The sequence below is a fragment of the Bidens hawaiensis genome, unplaced genomic scaffold (genome assembly GCF_021521415.1).
Source record: "Bidens hawaiensis isolate Kalapana, Puna unplaced genomic scaffold, B.hawaiensis_p1.1 tig00010796_1, whole genome shotgun sequence".
NCBI lineage: Eukaryota > Viridiplantae > Streptophyta > Magnoliopsida > Asterales > Asteraceae > Bidens > Bidens hawaiensis.
Window position 1 is genome coordinate 87,292 of NW_027491829.1, and position 16,670 is coordinate 103,961.

Below are 16,670 nucleotides of genomic sequence, written 5' to 3' on the forward strand. Positions count from 1 at the left end.
AGACTCTTGCGTGGCAATTGTGGTGCTTGGAAACAAGCAACCAGAATTGTAGCCATGAATATAATCTGAGCCAAATTACACAATTTGTTCTTATTTGGGTTGTTCGAGAATTTGGAAAAATTGTTTGAAAGCCCAAGAGGTTCTGATATGAACAACTACAAGTGGTTTTTAGAAATACAATCTGGTGGGCATATTTAAACTAATTTATCTCACAAGGCAGACAAGTCGGATTGCATTTTATAAAATAAATTTGAATTCAAAAAACCAAGCTATGGTTTAAATTATTGTACATTCAAAAAATATTCTTTGTGGCATATTTTACTGAATCCATGTGATTCTTATATTTGCTTTGTTAAATTTGTTCTTATTTGGTTTGTTTGAGAATTTGGAAAAATTATTTAAAGCCCAAGAGGTTCTTATATGAATAACTAAAAGTGCATTTTATAAAATAAATTTGAATTCATAAAACCAAGCTCTAGTTTGAATTAGTGTACATTCTAAAAATATTCTTTTGTGCCACATTTTACAGAATCCATGTGATTCTTAGATTTGCTTTCTTAAATTATTGATGAACCAAATGTTACCTTTCTTGAAAGGCATGCTAATTGCTAAGTGTGTCCCTATGAGATGTTTTGTTAAAATTTCATTTGCTCTTTTCAACTTATGGAGCTTTACTATTGGGTATGTGCATGTTGTGTTACTTTCTATTTTTATTTTGGATATGCTTATGGTAGAGATCAATTATTTTGTTAAGAGTTATTGGTTATATGAGTTGGTGTTCACAGTTCATATAAATCACACGGGCGCAAACTTGTAGTATAACATATTTTAAGCATTCACCTTAATTAAATCATTTATAAGAGTCGTGATGTTGTTAAGACCGGTTTCTCTATCTCTCGTATAGAGTTAATAGTTGTTTGTATCTCATCCTGTTTGAACTCTACTTTATAAGTGGGATATTGCTATTCTTGTTTAAAACTTTGGTATTTGTTTTTCACTTTTCTTATATACTCATTTTTGCTTTATTATGACGATAGGGTGAGAGAAACGAAACTTTAGGGTAACGCTTGATGTGCAGCAATGACAATATGAATGGAATGATTCATTGTGTGAGAATGAAAAAAGTGACGTTTGGTTGCTCATTGAAATAGAACCATCCATTACATATGTAATCTCATTCCATCAAAATCATTCATTCCCATTCCCTTCTTTTTTTTTTCATTTCATTCCTTCTTCACCCTACTTTCTCAACACCACCACCACCACTTAACCACCACTACGAACACCACCACCATCACCAGCGCTACCGCCGCCACCATCGTTGCGGTAATCACTGCAACCATTGTCATCGCCTCCGCTTGGCCATCACCGCCACCACCACTGTCGTGCCTGACCACCACCACTTGACCGCCGCCACCCTACCATCGCCATCACTACCAATGCTACTACCGCTTGACCTCCCCCACCCGGCCACCCCCACCCCCACCACCACCATAACCATCGCCTCTGCCGCCTGACCGCCACCACCATCACCGTCGCCATCGCCAGCACCATTTTTATCACCGAAGCTACCACCACCATTGTCGCCAATGTAGTTTTTTTTTGGGTAAAAAAAATTATTTTGAGGTAGAAGTGTTTGTATAATTTATATTTTATTCCTACAATTTTTTTGGATACCAAACAAAATAAAGTAATAATTCATTTCATTCATATAGGTTAGTCAAACAAAACAAAAAAAATGGTAATTATCCATTTCATTTCCTCGTACTTTCTCCCATTCCATTTCATCTTTCTTCCATTACATTAACCAATCATGCCCTATTCTAGATGTTTGAAAGGGATACCAAATCTATACAGACGAAAAAGTCCCGTGTATAAACAAAGAGTCAATATATACTAATGCATACAAAGTACGGGCTAGCATGTAATGGTTGTCTTATGAGTGATTGTGTCACACCCTGACCAAAGGCGGCGGAACATACCGAGGTGTAACGATTGTCCATAAGCACATGACACTAATTAAAGTGACAGTATTTAATAAACTCATTTCATTTCACAACATCGAAAATGTCACATAACAATTATCTATAAAATAACCATAAACAAGATATCACAAAATATGGCAAATTTGATATTGTTCATTTTTACTAATATCCTAAGGTCTTTGATGTCGTTTTCTTCACAATCATAAATCAACCAAGATGCAAACCTGCAACATTTCATAAAATAAAGTTTGTCAACACAAAGGTTGGTGAGCAATTCATAAGTTTAATCATATTAGTATATAATAAAGATAGCCACAAAACTTGCATACGAAACGATAAATAAAAGTGGTAATTTAGATAAATAGATATCGCTAAACACATTAGCGACCCTAGCTATAAGGGGATGCCAAATAGTCTAGGATTTTATAGTTCCACCAACCAAAAGCGATAAACACATAAGCATATAAGCATAGAACACCAAATCGAGCAATTATTTAGGTAAAGTATACGACTACGTTTGTGGTTTAAGATTCAAATATAAAGCATTTTGTTGAATAAGTATGAAATGTCACCCCCAAAATAAAAGATGGAAAATGGGGTACGAAGTACTCACCTTCAAGTAGTAAACTTGAAAGATGATAATTTGGAGATTTGTCTGAACAACGAGTTTAACACACAATGCCTAAAAAGAAAAGAAGTCTTGAATTTAGAAAGGTTGTCTTGAAGGTCTTTAAACAAAATAAACTTTGAGAAACGTAAATAATTAAAGTTCAAGGTTTAAAATGTAACTATTTAAGATTTTATAATAATAACCCTTTAAAAATGTAAGTTTGCTCGAAACCGGGTTAAAGTATCTAACCTTAATATTTACTCAACCTATGTTAAGTAATAAGGTGGGTAAAATGCAAGAATGCAAATCCCTTTGGAATAAAGATACTAAAACAGTTTTTTTTATCGAGTGTTCGGGTTGTCGGTTCGGGTCTTGATAATTGGTCAAACCCAAAGTCAACTTTCCAAAATATTGAATGTTATGAGATAACTCAATAAAATTTAATAAGACTTAACCAAATATGTAGTTCCATTGTTTTAGAACTAACAACGAACGTTAAGCGAGTGTTCGGTTTTGTCGGTCCAAACTTTGTTATGAGATCAAGTTGGATCCAACATTTCCAAGTACTTAAGAAAATATTTAAAAATCCATTTGTAACTATTTTTAAAGAAATATACAAGTCTTGATGGCAAAAAAAAAACACACACACACACTTGTGTGTCTTAAGAGAGTAAGAATCGGTTTGGTTTTTACATGTCCAAACACTAAAGAACTTGTATAATAATGTACAAATAAAAAAAATACTTTAAGTTTTACAACCAAAAGTTAACAATAAAGTCTTTAAACAAAAGTTCGGTTTTCGGTTCGGATCGTGTTTCGGGTTAAGACCGAGGTAAGATTCTACAAACCCATAACCATAGAATTTGTAAAAATGATTTTAGAAACTTAGATCTAACAATAAGTATGTTTAAACAATTATTTAACAAAACTAGTAACAAAGTTCGGTTTACGGTTTAGAGCTATTTACGGTTAAACCGAAGCATAGACTCTTAAAAACCCATAACCATGGAACTTGTAAACATGACCAACATACTAAAATAAGCAAGATTAATATGTATGAATAAGTTATATAGATGTATATATATCAAGGACACGAAGTCCTCCATGAAGCCTTGCCTTATGAGGTCCGAAACCTCACCGACCGGAATCGGAGAAGTAACTACCAAAGGTAAACAAGGGGTGTATATTATATATATGTTGCACAACCATAAACAAGTATTAATAAGGCTACATAAACTAATTAAGATGAAAGACTAAAAACCTTCAAGAACACTTAAGAAGATAACCTTGAATCTTTGATGTTTGAAAGAGTTTTTTTTTTTGGAGTTGTAGCAAGGGAAAATGAAGAGGAAAGATGGTGTATATATAGGGTAATGTTGGTGGTCAAATATGGGTGTGAGACACAAGAGTTTTCATGCAAAATGGATCAAGACAAAAAACACAAAACAACAAAAAAAATAATAAAAAATAAATAAATAAATAAATAAAAATAAAAATAAAGATATGATGTTTTCAAGACCCAACAAGTGTGAAACAATATTGTAACATAAATCCATCATTTTGATTATAACATAAGCTTTGGTTTACAAATCGGGTCGGTTTACATAATAAACAAATACAAAAACGAATACAAACAAGACCCGAAATTGACGAATGTCACAGATTGTGACTGAAGGTTGAACCGACATCGATAACGATACAAATTCTATATTCCTTGAATAGAGTTTCCATTGAAGATGATAATGATAGAACTAAATTTACTAATGATAATCATAAAACTAGAGATGTAATAATTAGGGTTGTAAGCGGACTGGACCAAAACGACGAGATCTTGTGTGTGTTCGTCCGTTAAGTTTTTGTTGTACAAACGGACGGTTCACGAACACCCTACCGAACAAAAATTCATGATCCGTGTACGTTCATTAAAGAATTGAGTTTGTCCATTCGTTAATATTTCAAATGGATGCTAACGGACACTAATGGACAAACAAATACTAACCGACACTAATGAACGTTAATGGACAAACAAATATAAACATATCAACATATTTAACATAAACACTAATGAACATTAAACTGTCTGATATCAAAAAATAATTAACACTTAATGTCTTAACATAGTAATCAAACACATAATCATATTAAAATAATGTTTTGGTGTTCAAAATCCACAAACTTCTACTATTTCACAAGAAACAAGCTTCGAATTCTTTGTTCTTTAAGGAATTTCAACATACATAACAATATTAAACGGACGTTCACAAACACTGTTGAACGAAAATGGCCTTTGTCTGTGTTCGTCCGTTAAGCTTAATGAACAAAATATTTTTGCCCGTGTCCGTTTCACGAATTAAACAAACGAACTTCCCACTGACCAGACAGGGACGTCTGATTCGCTTACAGGCGTAGTAATAATAACTTATAAATAAACTTAAGTTAAACATAGAACAAAATAGTGATAATATAATCTATAATATATATAAACGAAAACCCAAAAATCTTATGTGTCGCGATGTGGTCATTCCCCCCCCCCTTTTATGAAAGCTACCATATTTCTTAATTTTTAAATGGAGGCCTCTCATTGATTTAACCCAAATTCATGGGTATGCGTCTTACCAAAACCATATAGCTCTTAAACGGGTTATAACATCTCATTAAATTAAAAATTAATCTTACCAATTATTTGATATGAAAATCCTATAAAATAGGAATATACTAAAATTTAATATCCAATTTAAAAAGAAAAAGAGATTACTTATAATTAATAAACAATTTTATAGTAAAAAACATAAGCGGGTTATAGGTCACCAAATCCAGATAGCTTTTAAACGGGTTATAACATATCATTTATTTATGAAACCCTTTCATCATCAAACCCTAAGTATATTATTAACTTTCTTACAATAAAGAAAATTAAAATCCAAAAAATAAATATTAAAAATTAAAAAATGTAAACAACCATTCACTCAAGCAATCAGATTGCTTTATTTGTAAATGAAAGCTTCTCACGCTTTGACCTGAATTCACGGGTAAATGTCTCACCAAACCCAGATAGCTCTTAAACGGGTTATAACTTCTCATTATATTAAAAAATATCTTATCAAGTATTTGATATGAAAATCCTATAAAATTAGAATAGACTAAAAATTAATATCCTATTTTATTTAAAAAAAATATATTATTTATAATTAAGAAACAATTTTATAATAAAAAAAATAAACGGGTAATGGGTATCACCAAACCCAGATAGCTTTTAAACCGAATTATAACATATCATTTATTTTTGAAACCATTTCATCATCAAACCCAAGTATATTAATTATTAACTTTCTTACAATAAATAAAATTAAAATCCAAATATACATATATAAATATTAAAAACGAATAATGTAAAACAACCCTCGTAATACGGGGAATAAAATCTAGTAGCTAATAAACTCAGATTAACAACAAAAGCAGCAATAATATAACAATAATAACTGTAAATTGTGAACAACTTAAAATTGGGATTGTAATAATGATTTTTTTTGTGATATTAGTCCAACTAACAAGTTTTTAAAGAAAAATTCATATATTAATCGTTCTTTACTCGAGTTTGTATTCTCTAACATTGATGTTCTCTTTAACAAGTGACATACAGTTATGAGAATCGAATTTAGGAAACTTTTATGAAAAACTAACCATTGAGCTAGCCAATAACGATTATTTTGTATAATTTAAATTGTGACAAGTTAAATTTACGAAAAGCTAAAAAATAAAAAGGAAAATACCACCGTGGAGACCAAGCTTATCCACTCCTTCTCACTCTTGCTTCGCTTGAAAGATGAAGCATATGCCTACCGCTTATATACTTTTACAGATAAGAGTACAACTTTAATAAAGCAGTGTACAACTAATTACAATACATATTGCCACTTTCTTTCTGGAATATATTTATCTTTATCCAAGTGCAGGGCCCTTTTACTCCACCACTGTCAGGGACGCTATCGTCATTTTACCAACCCTTTTCAACACCCACGTTCTTTCTCCAAAGGCGGCCTACTAAAATACCATAATGAAAAAACATAATCACCATTTCCAACAATAATATTTATATATAACATTTATCATTTCCTACTTCACTTTTAAACCGAAGTAACCTTTTCTGACGTGGAATGTTAATTATCTATATTGATCTTTATATTTCAGGTCAAGTGATGAAACTTGAATGAATCCGTAGGCTACTCTTATAATACCTAATAATAATATAGTTCAATAGAAAATAGGTATACAAAATTTCATAAATGGAGGGGACAGAATCAAATATTCGGATGCAAACATGTAAATTTAAACTACGTATAAAAATTTTCAGATGGGGGGGGGGGGACTACTGGCTCTAACTATCCTTCGACTTTGTTCAGACCTAACTCACTTAGAAACACTATTAATAAGAGAACCTACCACTATGAGAAACTTCATTGAGTCAAGTAAGATTCCAAACCTTAACTGTCACCCTATGCCATTGAACTAGAAGACCAACAGCATAGCAATATCCTTTTCTATTAAAAATGTTATTTAACTTTTATATATATGCATATTTATAATTTTTTCACTAACAATATCTCCCTCATAAAGTAAAGTCCAAAAAGAATGAGATACAAACGAATACCAACTTTATACGAGAGACAGAGAAGCCGCTCTAAGCAATATCACTACTACTCTTATAAATGATTTAATTAATTAAGTTGAATGCTTGAAATTGTGTATGAAAATGCCGAGGGCAATATAGTAATTAATAGAAAGAACGTGAACGATACGCGAGAGAGAGAGAGAGAGAAAAGTTAGTTTGGAGATGTTACCGGACTCGAACTGCTTTTATCCGCCGGAATTTGGGATTTATCTCACGTCCATTTCACTTCTCTCTTCAATTCAAAATTAGCAACACCGTGTGTTTTCTGGTTTCAATTGTTACGTGGGTAGATTTTGGATCTGCAATTCGTAAAGACGATGTTTACGCCTCAAAAGAAGGTGTGGCCGGGCTGGCTGTCATCGCCTAGAGACGACAATTCAAGCCCTAGGGATAAGGGTTTTGCAATTGGTGGTGAGTCTACACCCAACGTTATGGATCAAGATGCTGCTGTTGCTGATAATATTAATAAGCTTGAGAAGGAGGTTAGTAACTATTAATATTGTTTTCCAATTTCTTTTAGTCAGTAAATTGGGGCTAATTAGGCTGTTTTTGGGATGTAAACGTAATTACTGATCATGGGTCTTATTTTAATTTTGATAATTGATAATTTAGGTGTTAGCACAGGGGTGGCAAATGGGCAGGGTTTTCGGTAGTAAATCGGTCTCGGTAACTCGAAACAGGGAAAATTTGGGATTTAAACAAAGGGTTGTTTTCGTTTGGGTCGAAACGGGCAGGTTGAGATCAAAAAACCCCAAAAAAAATAACTAAATAATAGAAAATCATAACTCAAAATATAAATCAAAAGCAAAATGCTTGTACTCGTTCAAAGAAAAAAAAATGAAACCGAGAAATCGAACTGAAAATTATCAATTGGACTTCTTTTTAACTTCAAACTTGGTACAACTGATTTAGTTGTAAAACATGGCATTTCTTTTGTTACTCTTTAATTTATTTCTTTTATAATTAGTTAAAGGAAACAATGTTTACTTTTCGGTAGTAAATCGGGTCTAATTCAAGTCTTGGTAACCCGAAACAATGAAAATTTGGGATTTACACATAATAATAATGACTAGTTTTATGTTTAGTGAGTGAATGCCATAATTGGGCTGCTTTAAGAACTGCGATAAATGAATTATATCTTTATAATATGGTATTTCTTGGAACAACCCTATGAGGAAAGTTTTGTATCTTTTGTTAGTGTTATTACTTCGATTTGTTTGTTTAGTTATTTTATTATTTGTCCGGTTGAAAATCGAGTTTATCTGATTATTGGTTTACTTAAAGCTATATGAGTATCAATACAACATGGGGCTACTTCTAATCGAAAAAAAGGAATGGGTATCCAAAAATGAACAATTTGAGCAAGCATTAGCGGAAACCAAGGAGCTTCTTCAACGAGAGCAAACCGCTCATCTTATAGCAATGTCAGAGGTGGAGAAACGAGAGGAGAAGTTAAGAAAAGCATTAGGAGTTGAAAAACTGTGTGTCACTGAGGTTAGATGTTAATCAATATTGCTATCTTTGTTTATGTTGGCTCAACCTTAAACCTTGTTGTTGATGGTTATGATTGGTGATTTGTTTCTTCAGTTAGAGAAGAATTTGCGGGAAATGCGGTCAGAATATGCAGAAATAAAGTTCACTGCTGATTCAAAGCTGGAAGAAGCACATGCATTGTCTGCCAGCATTGAAGGGATGTCACTAGAAGTAGAGGCGAAATTACGTGCTGCTGATGCTAAGCTTGCAGAGGTCAGCAGGAAGTCATCAGAGCTTCAAAGAAAATCTGTTGAGGTCGAGGCAAAAGAAAGCTCACTTATGAGAGAAAGGATGTCGTTTAACAATGAGTATGCTTCACATCTTGTTAAAACTTATACTTTCACCATATTGTTATTATTGAAATCTTATATGCTATCTTTATGTCATCAGGAGAGATGCACATGACCGCAGTTTATCTCATCAAAGGGAGGATTTAAGAGAATGGGAGAGGAAGTTACAAGAGGGAGAGGAGAAATTGGCTGAGCTTCGTAGATTGATTAATCAAAGAGAAGAGCTGGCAAATGATAATGATAAAGTATTTAAACAGAAACAAATTGATCATGAGGAAGCGCAGAAGAAGATTGAAGTGGCTAATTCAGCTTTGAAAGATAAAGAACATGAAATAAGCACGAGGATGAAAAACCTAGCTTTAAAAGAGAAAGTAAGTGTTCTAGGGTTTTGACTAATTACCATATGAGAAGTTGTGTATTTATAGCTTAATCTGTATGATTCTTCTGCAGGAAGCTGCTGCTATGAGAAAGAACTTGGAGGTAAAGGAAAAGGAATTACAAAAGCTAGAGGAGAAGCTTAACGTGAGAGAAAAAGTACTTGATTGTAAATAATTTGAATCTTGCAAAAGTTATTGTCAATATGCGCTTATAATTGTTTAATATCATTTCCTTGCAGGTAGAGATTCAAAAGCTTTTGGATGAACACAAGGCCATATTGGACACAAAAACTCATGACTTTGAGTTAGAAATGGAACAGAAGAGGAAATCATTAGATGAGGATTTCAAAATTAAGGTTGCCGATGTTGAGAGAAAGGAAGTTGAATTGAATCATTTGGAGGGTAAAATTGTTAAAAGAGAGGAGGCATTAGAAAAGAAACTAGAGAAAATTAAGGAGAAAGAGAAGGATATTGCCTCAAAGTCAAAAGCTTTGAAGGAACAAGAGAAATCCCTTAAAGATGAAGAGAAGAACTTAGAGAAAGAAAGGAAAATATTAAGCAGTGAAATGGAGAATTTGTCAAATCTCAAGATCGAGCTTGACAAATTAACTGCTGAAATTGAAGAACAAAGGTTGAAAGTGGTTAAAGAACGGGAAAGACTTCAAGTAACAGAAGAAGAACGGGCTGAATTTGCCCGTTTACAGTTGGAATTAAAGCAAGAAATAGAGAAAACCAGGCAAGAAAGGGAATCGGTTCTGATTGAGAAGGAGAATCTGAAGCAAGAAAACGAGAAATTTGAAAAAGAATGGGAAGAACTTGATGAGAAACGAGCCGAGATAAAGAAGGAATTGGAATCTGTTGCTGTGCAGAAAGAAAAGATGGAAAAAATGAATCGTTTAGAAGAAGAAAAATTGAAAAATCTGAGGTTGGAAACAGAGAGTTATGTGGAGAGAGAGTTGGAATCTTTGAAGTTAGCTAAAGAATCATTTGCTGCTAACATGGAGCACGAGAAATCCGTGTTATCAGAAAAGTACAGCAGTAAAGAATCCCAAATGCTTCATGATTTTGAACTGAAGAAACAAGAGCACGAGACTGAATTGAGGAACCGAGAATTGGAGATTGAGAACCGTATGCGTGAACATGAGAAATCATTTGAGGAATATAGAGAAAGAGAGTTAGCAAATGTGAAATACTTGAGTAATGTTGCAAGTCGAGAAATGGAAGAAATGAAGCTAGAAAGAATAAGTTTAGAAAAGGAAAAACAAGATGTTCTTGCAAATCAGAAGCATCTAGAAGGTCAACAGCTTGAAATGAAAAGAGACATTGATGATCTTGTTGGGCTTAGCATGAAATTAAAAGACCAACGTGAACAATTCTTGAAAGAAAGAGAACGGTTTGTTGCTTTTGTTGAGAAACAAAAGGGATGCAATGAATGTGGGGAGATAGTTTCTGCGTTTGTTCTATCTGATCTTCAATCGTTATCAGAAGTTAAGACCACTGATAGTTTTTCTTTACCAAACTTAGCAGATGGTTATTTGAAAGAAGCGGTTCAGGTTACCTCTGAGAATAATAAACAGAACTTAGGGACTTCTATGGGTAATTCGGGAACACCTGGTTCTGGTAGTAAAACCTTAAACTGGTTTAAAAAATGCACATCTATATTCTCAGCAGGGAAGAAAATAGAAAATGAAGCTGGTGAAGCAGAAACAGAAGCACAAGAGAAGCTTGTAGATGTTGGTGAAATATCAGAATATATACTAAGCTCAGAGGATGAACCTGAGCCTGAACCTGAAGTATCAGCTAGGGTTGCACCGGATTCTTTGGATGTCCAACGACAGGTGACCCAGTCAGCTGATGATGATCTTCAACACACCAACAGCCAATCACATGAGATTGAAGAAGTTTCTCAGCAGCCTGATGGGAATGAAGGCCAAATTAAGTCAACCAAAAAGCGGGTGACCAGGGCCACTCGTTCCAGGGCTACTGAGAGTTTTAATGGTGTTGTAGAACACTCTGTTAGCCAGGGGGTTTCAAAAGGTGGAAGCCGTAAGCGTGCAAGTGAACACGAGACTGGACACAGTGAACAGCATGATGATGTTAAAAATGGCCCCCGCAGAAACACGCGGCGGAAAGTTGCTAGAGATGTTGAGGCTCCAGTAAAACGATACAACCTACGGCGTTCTAAGGCGTAAGTATAAATGATTCTATGCATGTTTTATTGTTTCCATATTATTCAAACCATCATTCTTAACTTAGGGTATTGTATCCGTTTTCATGTTAATCAGGGGAGGGGCTCCTGCAGCTAGTAACGGAACTTTGTCTAATCAAAGTGAAGAGAATCTTGTTGGTAGAAAGAGAAGAGCCAGCGGTTCAAATGCTCCGCCTGAAGACTCTCAAGCCAGTGTATGCTAACTTCACTTCTTATTTCTGAAGAAATATTAGATTATTATTATTATTATTATTGATAATTGGTTTTGATGGTGACAGAAGGAGATTGTGGATAGGGAGGATGAGGTAGCAAAGAAGCTTCCAGAAGATATGGCTTTAAGCGAAGAAGTGAACGGGACGCCTCAGCGTGTCAGAGAGAATGGCAACAATGAACATGAGACTGGAACCCCTGGTGCGCAGAACCAGGAAGAAGATGATGAAGATTCTGAAGACGAAGAGACCGAGCATCCTGGTGAAGTTTCCATAGGAAGAAAGCTATGGACTTTTATCTCTACATGATGATGAGAGCATTCTATAGTCAGTCAATATGCATAGAGTCCTAACAAGTCTTTTCCTTTTTGTTGGTGAGAATTGTTGTGTTTTCTAGTGTAAGTCAGTCCGTAATTGACTTGTTTTTATGTAGCTAGGCTTTAGAAGTTATGGGGTTAGATTGTTTTTGCAGTGAGAAGAGATGCTGCTGCTGCTACATAAAATTTATGTAAAAACCTTCACTTGTTTTCATTTTCTTGTGTGGTGCTTGTGACCTCTTTTCCCCTATTAGTTTGTTGTCAGAGGTGGACTCAGATTGTTATTAGTGTCAATTTGCATCTTCTCATGAATGTCTTTCGTTTCTGTCATCTTTCACATCACGCCTATAAATTTGATGTGCCGGGTTATATAAAAACATCATAACACCCCTCTAGTAGGGCGTTCACAGTTTCTGACATGGACTTGTAAACACGACATGGGGTAAACAAGTTTAGGTTTTGGCTTGACATGTTTTGTGTCTTAAACAGGCCAACACATTTAAGGCCTGCTTAAATTTGTGACTAAATAGGTTAAAACACCTGTTAGTGACCTGTAGAGGTGCACAAATCGGTTTTTTTAAAAAAACCGGTTCGGTTATTAACCGGACCGGTTTTTTTCGTCCTGGAAAAAAACCGGTTCGGTTAATAACCGGACCGGTTAATAACCGGTTTTTGTGCATGAAAACCATAACCGGTCAAACCGGTTACGACCGGTTTGGGAACCGGTTAGAACCGGTTAATAAACCGGTTTTTTTATTAACCGGTTTTTTAATAACCGGTCTAACCGGTTAACCGGTTTTTTTTTTTTTTTTTAAATAACCATTATTTTTTCACAGTATAAACAAACCGGTAACTACAAGGCAAACCGGTAACTACAAGCATTAAATCGTTATCGCATATTCGTAACTCAAAAATACATAACTTTCATTTATAGCTTTTACATTAAAAATACAAACATTAAATCGTTATCGCATATTCGTAACTCAAAAATACAAACATTAAAGAATGCTTAGACACGATTACATTAACAACTTGCTGTTTCTTACTCATTATTTTCATCGCTACCCGATCCCGAGCTATTCCTTAGGTAATCGTCGTACGCGGCTTCTTCATCGGTCATTGGTTGAGTGTGTCCTTGATTGACCTCGTCTTCATACAAGCCCGTCTCATAGTCCATTTCCCCCTCGAGTGAGCGTTGATGTTGTGCCCTATCTAAAGAGTCCAAGTAATCCTTGTAGCAAATAGACATCTCTACAGCTGGTGGAGTGAGTCGAGTCCTCTTAATCGATATAACCCTGCCAGAAACAGAAAAAGCAGACTCCGAAGCTACCGTGGAAGCTTGGACCGTTAGTAAATCTTTGGCCATGGCGGCGAGGATCGGAAACTCATCCTCCTTACCTCTCCACCAAGCCAGCAAATCAAGACTTCTAAATTCATCTGGAGTCATGTGTTTCACAAAGTTGGTACCACCATACCTTCCAAGTTCACTGCTTGGGGTGTTTACCTTTTGACGTTTACCGGCGTCTTCCCAAATCATGTAGTACATCCCCATTTCAAGGTCGGTTTGGGATTGGGATTGGGCAACAGCTCTTAACGAGTCATGAATTTGGGAAGACGACCCGTATTTTGTAAGGTAAACATCATACATGTTAGACAAGGTGGTGTTGAAAGCATTCTTTAAAGTTTGGTTATAATAGGGGTTTTGATCGTCGTTTAACTCTAGCTCATCACAAATTTTTTCTATTAAAGCTTCAACACCACCAACATTTATGCAAGGGTTTAACGCAGCAGCACATGTCAAAACAGCGGGTAGTTGTTGAAAATATTTTCTAAATTTTTCTTTCATTTTTACACCCATATCAAAATAAGGTGCACCCCTACAATGAAGTTCACTCAACTTTGTGCACATGACAGCAATTTTTGGTAAAGCAATGGGGCTTGTTGGATAGTAAACCCCGGATAAACTTGTTGTGCAAGATTTAAAAATTTGAAGTACCTCCGTAACGATCTCAATCAATAACCAGTTTCTAGGATCGTACGGTGCACATTTACCCCTACTTGACATTATTTGATGAAACGCAACTAGTGATTCTTTTTGTTGGATGGCTTTCTCAAACATATCACAAGTCGAGTTCCATCTTGTTGGACAATCCCAATTGGGCCCCAACCATTGACAATTAGCTTCATCACAAAATTTTTTGTATCTTGAAAATGTTTTATTGTTGCTAAAAACATCTCGTAACATTCTTTTAAAATTGTTTCTTTGCGTTTCGATCACGTTTAACCCATCTTGCACGGCCAAGTTGATAATATGTGCAATGCATCGGCTATGAAAAAACGCTCCATCACAAATAGGTTTATACTTTAATTTTAAATGGCCAACCGCGGCCGTATTGTTGGACGCGTTATCAAACGAAATTGAAAAGATTTTATCTTCAATCTTGTATTGTCGAATGACTTTATCCAAGAGTTTAAAAATATTTCTGCCCGTGTGCGGGTAATCAAACAATTGAAACGCAACGGTTCGTTTCATCATTTGCCACGACCCGGGGTCAACCCAATGAGCCGTCACACAAATGTATGAGTCGGGCGAACCATTAGGTACCGACCACACATCCGTTGTTAAGTTTACACCAGTTTGTAAGTTTGAAAAGTATGAAATTAGTTCGGATTTAGCGTTTTTCCAAGCTTTAAGACAATCTCTTCTAAGGGTCGAACGACTTACGTGTTGGTAGCGTGGTTGAACATACTTTTGCATCATCGACGTGAATTGAGGGTTGTCGAAGTGGTTGAAAGGAAGTGTATTTTGAATCACAAAGTTTGAAAACTGTTGACGTACCGCTTCAAGGTCGTACGTAAACACCGTTCCTTGATTCGTCATCTCCGGCTGCGAACTACTTCCCGATTCGTCCTTCAAGGCCTTGCAAAAGGGCCTTTGTACATGCGCTCTTAAAGTGGAGTTTGCATCTTTGCCATAAAACTTCAAACAATGTTTGCATCGAGCTTTTTGGGTACCGTTAGACATTTCGCATAGGTCGAAATGTTGCCAAACATCTTGGTTTCGTTTCGTGGGGATGACCCGAACGACCGTTTCTCCCGTGTTCGAGGCACCCATGTTGACGGATGAAGCAGCACTTTGGGAGGCCATGATAATCGACTACGAAATAAGAGCGTATGGAGTGGTAATGTGGTATAATTGAGCGTGAGATAACAAAATAATCGCGTATGTAATAAACGTTTAGAGCGTTTGGAGTTGTATAATCGAGTGTGATCTAACCAATACCCAACCTAAGCTATATATAGATGTTTGTGGGGGTAAAATGGGGGGAAAAAAAAAACGGTCAAAAATAAGAAAAAACGGCTATATGGCCGTTACTCAACGGGAAAAAACCGGTTTTTAACCGGTTAACCGGTTTTTTTATAACGGTCAAAAACCGGTTTATAAAAAAACCGGTTAACCGGTTTTTCTAATAACCGGTTATTAAAAAAACCGGTTTTTTAAAAACCGGTTATTAAAAAAAACCGGTTTTTTTTAAAACCGGTTATAAAACCGGTTTAGGCTCCAAATTGTGTAACCGATATACAAACCGCCGGTTTGTAAACCGGTCAAACCGGTTTACAAAAAACCGGTTTTCTTAAAAACCGGTTTCCGGTTTTAACCGGCAAACCGGTTCGAGGACCGGTTTTTTTGACCACCTCTAGTGACCTGTTTAAACTTGTTCATGTTATTTATTTATTATTTATAAAAAAATAAAAGTATATGTCCTACTTAGTAATGGTATGATTTGATTTTAGACTCATAGATTTTTGTTTCAAATACGTTAAATGATTACGTATAAATTAAGACTTTTTGTAACTTTTGCTTTACAAAATGTGATATTTATCGTGTTCCTAAACAGGTCGCATCGTGTAACCTGTTTCTAAACAAATTCGCGTTTGGAGAAAGTGACACAATCGGCTATCGTCTTGTGTTCGGGTCTAACCCCACATATAATTGTGTGTTATCATGTCGTGTTTGACTTGTTTTTCACTTCAACATTACACCTGCAATTAAGCCTACTGGTGTGTGTAAGTTGTTGAAATCCAAAAGGTTTTGTCCCATTTGGAACTAGCCTGTAAACCAAACCAAACCAAACTGTCCGTTTATCTTTTGATATTTATACTATTTGCTTCATTATTTTTGAAAACATGTAATTATATATGCATTACACTAATTATCTTTATCTTTAAAAATATATCATTAACACAAAATAACGATTTGGAAAAACGGTTAAACCCGTAAACACCAAATTGTCAAACGAACAAACCGGTATGTTTGGCCAACTCACCCAACTAACCAATTTAGTTTGTCGTTTCCCAAAACTGCAGTAAAACTTTTCCAAAACCGGCTGAACCAGACCGTGAAACAAAACGAGAAATGAGTCATCCAACATCAAAACTAGTCTTTGATAAGAAAACAGAATTTCACCTT

At 35.1% G+C, this 16,670-nt stretch overlaps 1 protein-coding gene across 1 annotated transcript; it reads left to right on the top strand.

Moving 5' to 3' along the window:
- Positions 1 to 7,581: 7,581 nt before the first annotated feature.
- LOC143536377 (nuclear matrix constituent protein 1-like) lies at positions 7,582 to 12,194 on the top strand. Its single transcript, XM_077030381.1, has 8 exons — positions 7,582 to 7,746; positions 8,549 to 8,758; positions 8,852 to 9,105; positions 9,188 to 9,458; positions 9,538 to 9,621; positions 9,704 to 11,652; positions 11,750 to 11,867; positions 11,952 to 12,194. The coding sequence occupies exons 1-8, from the start codon at positions 7,582 to 7,584 to the stop codon at positions 12,189 to 12,191; spliced, it is 3,291 nt and encodes a 1,096-aa protein (XP_076886496.1). The 3' UTR covers positions 12,192 to 12,194.
- The last annotated feature ends 4,476 nt before the right edge of the window (positions 12,195 to 16,670 follow it).

Excerpts from the sequence above, each read along its gene's own strand:
- LOC143536377 (XM_077030381.1), top strand. The coding sequence starts at position 7,582 with ATGTTTACGCCTCAAAAGAAGGTGTGGCCGGGCTGGCTGTCATCGCCT. Across the intron at positions 9,459-9,537 it reads ACCTAGCTTTAAAAGAGAAA|GAAGCTGCTGCTATGAGAAA; the intron begins GTAAGTGTTCTA and ends ATTCTTCTGCAG. Across the intron at positions 11,868-11,951 it reads CTGAAGACTCTCAAGCCAGT|AAGGAGATTGTGGATAGGGA; the intron begins GTATGCTAACTT and ends TGATGGTGACAG.